General features: G+C 30.4%; 1 protein-coding gene and 1 long non-coding RNA gene across 2 annotated transcripts; one reads left to right on the top strand and one right to left on the bottom strand.

The window, feature by feature from the left end:
• Positions 1 to 832: 832 nt before the first annotated feature.
• On the bottom strand, positions 833 to 2,587 carry LOC127106696 (uncharacterized). The gene is made up of 2 exons (XR_007795457.1): positions 1,986 to 2,587; positions 833 to 1,236 (listed from the first exon to the last, which is right to left on the bottom strand). It is a non-coding gene; the product is annotated as an uncharacterized LOC127106696 (long non-coding RNA).
• Positions 2,588 to 7,302: 4,715 nt separating this feature from the next.
• Positions 7,303 to 9,705, top strand: LOC127106695 (abscisic acid 8'-hydroxylase 4). Its single transcript, XM_051044007.1, has 9 exons — positions 7,303 to 7,538; positions 7,648 to 7,972; positions 8,068 to 8,217; positions 8,300 to 8,542; positions 8,633 to 8,722; positions 8,848 to 8,926; positions 9,047 to 9,153; positions 9,279 to 9,397; positions 9,499 to 9,705. Exons 1-9 carry the CDS (start codon positions 7,348 to 7,350, stop codon positions 9,590 to 9,592), a joined length of 1,398 nt encoding a protein of 465 aa, XP_050899964.1. The 5' UTR covers positions 7,303 to 7,347; the 3' UTR covers positions 9,593 to 9,705.
• The last annotated feature ends 2,634 nt before the right edge of the window (positions 9,706 to 12,339 follow it).

The following is a 12,339-nucleotide window of genomic DNA, read 5'->3' as shown; positions in this document are numbered from 1 at the left end:
CTTGCAACCCTAGCTTTCTTGGTTTATATCACTTATGGTATTTGGCTGATTGCTTGGTCATCTTTATCCATATAGTTTGGCTTAAGATCCTCTAATTTGCTTGGAACACCTTAATCAGGTATGCTTGACATTTGTGGATAGCATGGCTTATCTATTGATCATGTGGTTGACTAAAACCCTAATTCATGAATAAGGGTTATTGGGTCATTGTGCTTTGCATCATGCCATTCTTGTTTAGAATCAATGCATTCCTAGTCCATGGCTCATGTTTCTTAATACATCAATTCAAATTGCATAGCTCTCATCCTAGTCCATTGGTTTAATTCCATGGTGCATTGATTCAAGGTGTTTCAAACATGTCTTTGGAGGGAAAATCAAGTTTTTAAATAAAAGCATCTTTTGCATTGATTAAATGAATCATTTTCATTCAATAATCCATTTCCTTCCTGCATATATTATTAATACAAAAATTACAAAAATGATAAGTTTGACCAAGGTTGACTTTGATCAACTTTGACCAAAGTCAACCACACTTCCATAACTTTCCACTACATGCTCTCACCACCATTTCAATTCACATTTCCAAACTTTTCAAAAACCATTTCGAACTTAACATTCAAATCCATTTCAAGTTAATGATTATTTCCATCATTAATCAAACTTTAGTAATATTCAAATGATTCAAGTTAACCATTCAAGGCCATCCAATTTCATATGCCATTTTATTCCAATATTCAAAGATAACATACCATTACAATCCAAGCAATCCATATTTCAATTAATACACAACTAATTCTATCCAATAATATTCATTTAATATCCAATACTACCATTCAAACAATCCACGTTTTCAACTTATTATTCAATGCAATTTACAAATCATATTCAAATGCTCATTCATATATATTCAAGAGCTTTCAATCGATTTTCTATTACATTCAATGTTATGCATCATCCATTCAATTTCCATTCATGTGTTTCAAACCATGTTTTCATTCTAGTTATAATGCATATTTTCAATTTACAAGTTACAATGCACAAATTATTACACTACTACAATTCCTACATAATGTTAATCCATTAGCTTTCCAAAATGTAAGCAAGCTCCACAAGCAAACCTATCCATTCCATTCTTCAAGACATTCCAAGCGCGTATGCATTCACAAGCAGACCCAAAACCACCCTGCACAAAACCATTCTAATTAACAACTCTTCAAGATTCATCTCATCAATTAGCTTCAAACATGAATGAACCAAACAATTAACAATCAATCAATTATGTATTACTCATTAACTTCACTTAACCAATTCATAGCACTTTGTTAATTCATTAACACTAGTTTTGCATCAATAATCTAGCACACGAAAACATAAATCCAAGCCTTCAAAACATAGCATTCATTCAGCTAATCCCATAACACATTCCATAAATTAACAACAACACAACCCATAGCATATTCCCAACAGAAGTTTAAAACAATTTGAACCTGCAGATTTTTTTAATAATAGAACCAAAGTCGGTCTCCTCATAATTAACAGAAATTGGACCCTGCAACATCCATTTAACAGATCACCAAAAGAGTCAACTGCAACTAATATTGGCATACATGGAATCAAAACATTCAACTAAATTTGCTAACTAACAGAAATCCGTTCACAACTAACTCAACCTGAATTTATAACTAACTTGGAATCTCATCTGAATTTCATTAGCATTTCTAACAACTTTGAAATTCTATATAAACAACAGTCCTCTGCAATTTTCAGAAGCTCTGATTCATTATGCATTTTTTTGTTCACTCTTAAAACTTCTCTGATTCATTCTCAAATTTACATTTTCACTCTCTCTCAGTCTCATCTTCATTCATCCATAAATCTCAACAAACAAACGCAGGAAGTTCATCACAGAAGCAACAACGGCAAAGCATACACACAAGAATTCAGAAGAAAAAGAAGAAGCGTGAGGAAGGAAGATTCATACTTACTTATGTCACCGCGTTAAAACCGGTAAGTCTTCTCTCTCTCGCTTCAATCCGCATTTATTTGTGTTTGAATCGTTCGAGCTAATTTCTTGATGCGCAAACGCGAAGTTGATGTTGTTGAGTTCAAATGCGACTCCATGAATGAAGAGGATTGAAGCGCGATGCCGATGAACTAAGACGCCATGCTTGAACGCAAACGTGGCGCGGAATCTGAAGCTCAATCTGTGAAACTCCTTAAAACGTGACGCAAAATCTGAAGCGCGATCCATGAAACTCCTTGAAACACGATGCCATTGAGTTGATGAACGTGATGCTGATGCGAAGGATTGATGAATACGACGCGTTTCCGATGGTGACTTTGGTCGTTTGCATTTTCGCCTACTAAGATGAAGCGTCGTTTAGCCTTAGGCTTGAGTTTTTCCCTTTTTGTTTGTTTGTGGCCTGAACTGGGTTGGGCATCCAAGCGGGCTTGGCTCCTTGCACCTGCCATGACTCCACCGCACCCCCCCCCCCCCTCTGAACACCGTTACAGTGCCTGGGCTTAGGTCCCAGGTCCAAAACTTTTTCTTTTTTTGTTTGGTTGATACCCTAGATTATGGGCCTGCACCCCCTTAACCTTGATTAATTTGCATTTAATTAGTTAAACTACCTTTAATTAAGCTTAACCAAAATTCTATTTTTGCTTAATATAATTAATCATGTTTGTTAATAGAATAATTAGAATTTAGGTTAATTATTTTAGTTAGTTAATTGTGAGGTTAATTAATTAATTGTGATTAATAGAATAACTGTAATTGTGATTAATCGATTAATTAAAATCTTTAGAAATTCTAGGTTTTAGTTAATTGAACTTAGCCTAATTTCTTTTCATCACATATTCATGCATTATTTATTATTGATTAATTGGTTTTGACTAATTCAAAATAATCTTGATTATATTTTCCATTTAATCAATGTGTACATATTAACTATTTTGTCCTTAGGGTTTAGAAATCCTGATTTTTGCATGACCCCATAGCTTAGGTTTACTTAGAACTATTTGATTCAATTAACTGATTAATTATTAGATTATTGTACATAGCCTAGATGATTTCTCTGAATCCCACTTATTAGTGTTGACCAAAGGTCGCTTTGGTCAACCAAATCTTTTGTATCGTGCTGTAATCTCCCAAGCATATTCAAGTGATCAAAATACCTTTGATCACTTGATAGGACAAGTCCATTGTGCTCATGTTGTATTGGATATGTTGAATCTTAGGAGCCCAAGACCTCAATGTTCAAATGCAAGATCAAGACTTCAAACTCAACAACAACCAATCATAGCTGACAAAATGGAGTACTTCTCAAGCATAGTAAATGTCAACACTTGTCAATCATCATTCAGATTGTGTGGCACGAGCCTTAATATAATTAAATATTATTTCATTAGAGATTAGGTTCAGAAAGGGACAATTATTTTAAAATTTATAGATACAGACCATCAATGGGTTGATATCTTTACAAAACTCTTAGTTGAAGATAGATTTCTTTTCATTCTGAAAATTTTAAATATGGTAGATTGTCCATAATGACTCTGAACATGTGTTTCTCATCTCTGATGAAAAATTAGATTCTGACTTAACTTTTGATGTTTATCTGATTCTGATTCTGATACTTCTACAAGTTAGAAGATATCCCTATCAGAAACCTCTCTAGTCATAAATCCTTTGGTATTCTTGACTGCAGAAACATCAATGCGTGGTCCCTCAAACGTATGACTCTGGATCTTCTAGACACCTGTCTAGCTCATAACTCAAGGGCCAAAATATTGAGATCCCTTCGAGTAGTGTGGAAATCTTGAGATTAGACACCCATCATTAGCTACATTAAATTCTTCCCACGTTTGTCAAATCTTGATACAAGCATATATATATTTTGTAAGCCAATTTAAAAAGTTATATGTTCATCTAGAGCTAAATGATACAAGCAATCCATATTAGATATAATAAACTCAAGCTTGTTTACCCGAGGATTATATTTCAAAACCGAGAGGATATGTATTTTCTCTATTTAAAAATTACAAAAAGGATTCCTTAGGGGTTGAACACAAGACCATTTCAACTATCTCCTCGAGTATTCATAAACTGAGAGGTAAAATGCTACGTTTTTATGTCGCCCTTCATTACCTTGCATGTGTAACTGGGGTACAATTCACTTCGCGTTTGAGGTAAAATGTGTTTTTTATTGTAGTGATAAGTCCAAAATCATCGTTGTCGCTCTCTGTATTTCTAGTCCAAATGGGCGCCACTATGCTTATTTGGTGGAGGAAAAAGTGGCGTGGTTCTATTGATATGAGAAATGTGGTTGTGACAATACTTTGAGATATAGAAAAAAGAAAAAATTATTGAGTGTGCAACTCTAATATACTTCTTTTATCCGAAGGTGATTAGCAATGGTAGATGGGTGATGGATTTAGTTAGACCCTCGCCATATTTGTTTTGAGGCTAAATAAAAAATGCAAAGTGTAAAAAATGTTGTAGGGAGAGGTTAAACCCTTGACCATTACATCATAAGCATAATACTTAACCACTAGACCAACCAACTCATTTATTAATTTCATTGCAATATATTTATATATTACATATAAGAAATATTTACTATTTAATTCATTAACATGTTTAATACTAGAATATATTAATGAAATTTATTACTAAAATATATTACTTAAATATATTATTTAATATAAATTTTTTAATATTTCAAGTATTTAATAGTTTATTATTGAAATATAATATTAATAGTTGGAATATTAGATTGTTGAAATACTAGTTAATCTATTAATATTTAATAAACTATTTAATATTTCAATTTTATTAATATTTAATATACTATTTTATTATTAATCGATAGTTGAAATAATAATAGTTAAAATATTAAATAATTAAAATATTTATAAACTAATTATTTAATAAATTAAATAATTGAAATATTAAATAGTCGTTAAATATTTATAGTTGAAATATAAAATAGTTAAAATATTTAATAAATTATTTGGAAACACTGAAATATTTATATAAAATACATTTGTATTTGTGTTGTAGGATTATAAACAATTTGGATAATTGACCTAATGGATAAAGAAAACTTTGAAAAGAAAATTACAGGTACCATATTTAAAAACACACTAATTTTATATTGTGAATCTTTTTCGAGGAAAAATGAAAATAATTATGATTTATATTAAATAGAAATGATATTATTATTGTTCAAGTAGTCTACATGTATATAACGAGTGCCTTGATTTTTCTAGGTCGATTTTTTTTTCTGTAGATGGTGGCGGTAAGTGTTTTTCCTTGTTGTTGGGCGGCGTTGGCTATTTTTAGGTCTGTTACAATTGTGTGTTTCTCCAGTTATCTTTTAAGTTTGGTTAATGTATCATTTCTTTTGTTTTTCTTTGTAGTGATTGTTATGTTTGTTTGTACTTTTGTTTTTATTTTTCTTAATTAGGTACTTCTTGTGCTAGTAGCTATGCCTGTTTTTGATGCAAGATTTATGTAGCACCTTTGTGTATTTCTTTTTCTTTATTTTATTATATATATATATATATATATATATATATATATATATATATATATATATATATATATATATATATATATATATATATATATATATATATATATATATATATATATATATATATATATATATATATAATTTTGTTAGAGTTGGTTAAAAATATAACATTGCTTAATTTTATAAAGGAGAAAAGAAATTCAATGTTATATTAAGGATTAAATTCTTTATTACAAAATGTACCGGTCAAAATCATTTTAATTTTGTATTTGATTTTTTTTTTTGTTTTTTTATACTTTTGTGTTAGAGTATCGTGAAATATAGTTTTATATTTATTTTAGAAGTGTGGTTATACTGGGGTTTGAGGCGGTTGAGGGTGAATTATGTGTGTAATAATTTTTACATAGTATTATTTTTTTGTTGTCATTTAATAAGTTTTGGTTTGATTCAGGGATATGTGTTCTTAGTATGTTTTGTGGTTGCAATTTTTTTTCCTGATCTTCCACATCAGAAAAGAAGGTTAGTGTTGTGAATGAGTTGTTGAGTTGCAGTCACAAGTTCTCCTATACAATTTAAGTTAGAGAAAATTGATGAAAAAATTATTTTTAACACGTGGAAAGTTTAAGTCAAAGATTTGTTGATACAATCATGTTTACTCAGGTGTTGTTTAGTTGTTAGTATATATGAGAATTGATTGACATCAACTTAAGTTGTACTATGAAATTATGTTTGTGGTTGAAGAACTTCATGCCAACATGAAAATTGCACGATAAGTTTTCAATCTGGTTTTTGACATGTGAAATTCTTTAAGTGATTTATTTTCAATTGAAATATATTTTTAATGATAAAGTATATGATTATCGATGATGACAATGTAAAATTCTTGAAGTGGACTATTAGTGAAATATATTCTTCATTATAGAGTGTGGTAGTTTTTCAACTATGATCATCCGTAAAGACAATGTAAAATGATGAATTCTTATTTACCCAACTCTTGGGTAAGGTTACATTTAATGCAAAATATTTTGAAAACAACAAATCATAATACTATTTAATAAATAATTAAATATGTTGAAATTAAATGATATCATGTAATTGATCGAAACTACATTATCTAACTTTTTGTGATGGGTAGAGAATATGGAGTGATGTAGGTTCAAATAATTATAATTTTTAGGGTGGAGTATGATAATTCAATTGAATTGTAATTATACATGAAGACAATAAAAATTGATGTATTAATCAAGATAGAGATTATTGAAGTTAATTGAAAATATATATGTTGAAGAATCTCCTACCACTTAATTTTTTAAGAGAAAGGAAGTTCAATGTCATATAAAGGATATAAGTTTTTTATTATAAAATGCACCCCATCAAAAATATTTTAAATTTATATTTGACTTTTTTTTTTCACTTATATTCTTGTCTTAGAATGTTGTGAAATGTATACTGCTTGATATTAAATTATATATTATAACAATTTGACAACAACCATAAATTTTTCTTGTAATTGTTTTTCTTATTTGTCAAAAAAAAAGTAATATTTTTTCTGGGTTTTCGTAACATATATAAATTTCTCATATACATGCATACGTTGTATTGCGTTAGTAGTCATTCCACATATTTAGATTTCATACTTCTGTAAAACTTATCTTTTTGATACAAAAATATTTTAAAAAAACATTTCCTTTAAATATATATTTCTCTAAAAATAAAATCATTTAATTTTTTTAGCCTCTATAAATACCAAGCTTACACAAATGAATCATCAATATAGTAAGTTCCTTGAAGCAGCCAGGTAACGTATTATATGGACACTATTACTATCCTTTTCCTTATCTTTCTCTCTTCTCTCCTCTCATTTCCATTCATAATCAAACAACACAAACCATTATCCAAACCTAAGCTTCCCCCAGGTTCAATGGGTTGGCCTTATATTGGAGAAACTTTTCAACTCTACTCTCAACCCCCTAACATCTTCTTTTCTTCTAAACAGAAAAGGTTCTTTAATCTTTATTATGTTTTACTAATTCATCCTTATAATTATATATTATATATTTTCAAAATATACTAATTAACTTAATCATATAATTATATAAACTTTAAATAGATATGGAGAAATATTCAAAACACATATACTAGGATGTCCATGCGTGATGCTGGCAAGTCCTGAGGCTGCAAGATTTGTGTTGGTGACTCATTCTCACTTGTTCAAACCTACCTATCCCAAAAGCAAAGAGAAACTTATTGGTTCTTCTGCATTGTTCTTCCATCAAGGAGATTATCACACTCGCATTCGGAAACTTGTTCAAACCTCTCTTTCTCCTGAATCAATCAAGAAACTCATCCCGGATATTGAAACACAAGTCATTTCATCCTTGGAATCTTGGGTTTCTATTGGACAAGTCATTAACGCTTTCCATGAAATGAAAAAGGTAGCAGCACAGTTTATTGTCCGTTTACCTTCTATATAAACTTTTTTAAATGAAACTAACGAAATGAAATATATTGGTTTGGTGATTCTTGACAGTTCTCTTTCAATATTGGAATCCTCTCCGTCTTCGGTAACTTGGAAAACAATTATAGAGAACAGCTTAAGGAGAATTACAGCATTATAGAGAAAGGCTACAATTCTTTTCCAACTAGGATACCTGGAACTGCATACTCCAAAGCTCTTTTGGTAAGATACATAGTTATATACACTGCAATACTTCATTTATATAACAAGATTTTCTCTGTCTAATCAACATTTTGTTGCTTAGGCGAGGCAAAGAATCCAAGAGATTATAAGTGAGATAGTATGCAAGAGAAAGGAGCAGATTAAGAAGGATCTATTAGGCCACTTGCTAAACTACAAGAATGAAAAAGGAGAAACGTTAAGTGATGAGGAAATAGCTGATAATATAATTGGAGTACTATTTGCAGCTCAAGACACTACAGCAAGTGTTCTAACATGGATTCTCAAGTATCTTCATGATGACCAGAAACTTCTTGAAGCCATAAAAGTAAATTTTTGTTGTCCTCTTCATATATTTCGTACTAGTAGTTGTTGAAAAATCAATATATATTTATTAATGAGTGTACATATATTACAGACAGAACAAATGGCAGTATATGAAGCCAATGATGGAGGGAAGATGCCATTGACATGGAGTCAGACCAAAAATATGCCACTTACTCATAGGGTATGGTATATATTATATATACTATATACTATATACTATGCATGGTAAATAAATTCTATGCAAAAACATATACTCCTAATATGAAACTACCTTCATGAATCATGAAATCTTTGTTATATTGTTAGGTAATATTGGAAAGCCTGAGGATGTCAAGTATAATTTCATTTACTTTTAGAGAAGCTGTTGTTGATGTAATATACAAGGGTAACAATTTTATACGGAATTATTATTTTTATTGTACAATTATAGGAAGTTTCATTTCAAAAGCTTTTACTATTTCCTACATGATTAGTTTCTAAAATGTTCTTTTATGAAACTATTAAGGATATTTAATACCAAAGGGTTGGAAAGTAATGCCACTGTTCAGAAACATCCACCACAATCCAGAATTCTACATTAATCCTCAGAGTTTTGACCCATCAAGATTTGAGGTATACTATGCTAATTTCTAATGATTTTTCTACTACTTGATAAAAATAATAATAAATAAATATATCACTAGTTATTTTGCTTTTGACTTTGAATACATCATAATTTGGATTTTGGATGATTATAGGTTTCTCCAAAGCCCAATACATTTATGCCATTTGGTAATGGAGTGCACTCTTGTCCAGGAAACGAGCTAGCCAAGTTGAATATGTTGATACTAATTCACCATCTAGTAACAAAATTTAGGTAAATTTTAATTTTTTTTTTTTGTTTTTCATATTTTATTTATGTTTGCAATATGAAGATTAGAGTGGTGATTTGGTTGTGTTGAATAATTTGATTTGCAGGTGGGAGGTAGTGGGAACTGAGAGTGGAGTCCAATATAGTCCATTTCCAATCCCTTTGCAAGGTCTACCAATAAGATTTTGGAGAATTCAATAGAGTCTAAAAAAGTATTTGATATAATCTAAGTGGCAGTGTAAGTGATAGTAAATGTGTAATCAACTGATTATTTTTGCTTTGGACCTATGTTATACGAAGATATAATTGTATTATTGTATTATTTGAACATCTAGAACTCATCAAAAGTTTAGAGTGATTTTTATCACTTCATATACGGATTTAAAAATTTATATTGATTATTGTCATTTCATATAAGGACTAAAAGATACATCAAACAATGAGTTTTCAAATCATTAAAGAGAAATATCAGCAACATTCTTTTTTTTCAACATTCTTCCCAATTCTTTAATAGGTGAAACACATATATGCTATACAATTTTAGGTGAAATTAATTTTTAAAATAACGAAGTGACGTGTGTTTTATCCAATAAAAAAATAAAGAGTTTTTTTAATATACCACGCGATTTTTTTTAAATATCCTCTATTTTTAAAGATGTGTCTTCGGATGCACACCAACACACACTCAAATGAGATCATTCAGAGTGACGTCCTATTATTTTGTTTATTTTATTCCGGAGATACATCTCCGAAAATTTCTCGTAGTTACATTTCCGTAAATCAGAGACATCTGTACCAGATCCAAAAATAAGAAACTTTTCCAAATTGAAATTAAGATTCATAAAATAAAATTAGGATTACATAGATGAGTTCAACATAAAATACAACATTACACTTTAATATTCATGTGGACGCTTACACATCTTCAGAATATCTTCGACCGATCTTGAAATCGTCCCTTCCAATTTTAGTAAAACATTTGTTTCAAAACGGAAAAACGTATTCCACATAGTCCTTACATCCGATTGCGTATTAAGTTCAAATTTATTAAACTCAATCTTTCATCTGTTGTCAATCGACAATGAACGGTACTTGAGCTTCACAATCTTCCGATTGTCTCCGTAAGGTAGGAGATAATGGATTTCGTCTTTGATATCTTTGAGGGAGGTGAAGTCGTTGAGCTTCAACATGCGTCTGGGTGTAGAGCTGGAGAACGAGACATGTACGACATATCAGTCAATGTTTAGTTGTAAAATTTGAGACATTTTTAGTTTGTATGAAATATAACATAAGAGCACCTTAATGTATAGAATTTATAAATCAAAATGGGTCACTTAATTACTAGCTTGCTGATTCAAAATAGAACCTATAACAGAACCTGTTTTTTCATTTACAAAAAAAATGCAAATGTTGTTATGGGAAAGATAAAAAATGTATTAAGACAAAATATGAACAAATGAAGAATATATAACACTTCGTTTATATTGAGACACAATTATGTCGCCAGCTAAAACAAGAAATTAAAACGAATCCAAACATATGTCGCCAGCTAAATCTATTGGTGGCACCCCCTTGGACTTTTGTGCATTTGATTCTCTTTCAATGTTGCTCAATTTCTCGAACTCTTACATCCGTTCTACAAAATGATCCGGCCAAGTCTTGACTTTTGTTAAATGAGTCGTTCACTCCGGTGATGTAAGTGGTATAGGACATCCTAGTTTCAAGTAGATTTGAACAAAATGACTTGATTTTGAAAGTCATCCAATACATATAATACAGTCATTTTGATTTTAAGTTTCGGAGATGCATCTCCGGAATAAAATAAACAAAACAATAAGACGTCATTCTGAATGGTCTAACTTGAGTGTGTATTGGGATACGTCCGGAGATGCATCTCCGAAAACATTAAACATTTTTAAAAATTTGCATGGTGTGATAGAAATCTATAGGACGCATTAAGAAATGCTCAAAGAATAAGTGTCGGAAAGAGAACTAAAAACAATTCCTAGCCATAAACACAAGCACAACATCAGCATCAGGTGCGTTCAAACAATGGCAGAAAACGAAATTAATACTCCTAATTATACATAGACACCGAATCAACAAATTTAATCACTCTCACTCAATCGTGCTTGCGAGATAAAGTTGATATTATTTGATTGAATGTCATCTCAAATTCAAATTCTAATTCTTATGCACGAGAGTAAATAATAACTACTTAAAATAATTTCTCTTAAATAATATCTAACAAAATTACTCTAAGTTTTTTTTAAAACTGTCTAAATTTATTTAGATCCCCAATTAAGTCTAACAACGAACATATATAGTTGAAATCGCCTTATCAACTAAAAGTGAAACAACGTGGGACTGAGGTAGTTGGTTGATGAGCTAAGCGACATGAAAAAACTAATGAAATCACTAAATGATTTTTTGAAAGGCAAAATCACTAAATAATATTTAATATTTGTCTATAAAAAACGTTGATGCTACGTGGCCCTACTTGCATGGTTCATTCACAAGTCATATTGCATCACGTACTACTACTAGTCATGAGGCATGACTCTGAAAACGCCATGTTGCTAATTGATTAGCTGGCTGAAAACGAGATGCCCTTATTAAGAGGGATCCATTGCCTTTCATGGCCATGTTAAATTGTGTTCAGGTATGGTGTAGAGGAGGGGACTCAAATAGTACATAACATTAGTATATCTTATGGAATCGTCGAAGATTTTGAAGCTACTGTTACTATGTCTGCATATATTGTGGACCAAAAATTATTTCTTAAACAGTACAAATCATTTTCTGGTCCCCAAGAGCAATATATATATATATATATATATATCATAATTCTCAAAGTTGAAAACCAGATTATAGGATTATTAGAGACGTAGTTTTGGAGGACATGTACAAATAGGCGTAACGGCTAACGGGTAATTTCAAGGTTTCAT

This window comes from Lathyrus oleraceus, chromosome 7 (genome assembly GCF_024323335.1).
Source record: "Lathyrus oleraceus cultivar Zhongwan6 chromosome 7, CAAS_Psat_ZW6_1.0, whole genome shotgun sequence".
Lineage (NCBI taxonomy): Eukaryota > Viridiplantae > Streptophyta > Magnoliopsida > Fabales > Fabaceae > Lathyrus > Lathyrus oleraceus.
This window is presented reverse-complemented; position numbering and strand designations above follow the sequence as displayed.

Excerpts from the sequence above, each read along its gene's own strand:
- LOC127106695 (XM_051044007.1), top strand. The coding sequence starts at position 7,348 with ATGGACACTATTACTATCCTTTTCCTTATCTTTCTCTCTTCTCTCCTC. Across the intron at positions 8,218-8,299 it reads CATACTCCAAAGCTCTTTTG|GCGAGGCAAAGAATCCAAGA; the intron begins GTAAGATACATA and ends TTTGTTGCTTAG. Across the intron at positions 8,927-9,046 it reads TGTTGATGTAATATACAAGG|GATATTTAATACCAAAGGGT; the intron begins GTAACAATTTTA and ends GAAACTATTAAG.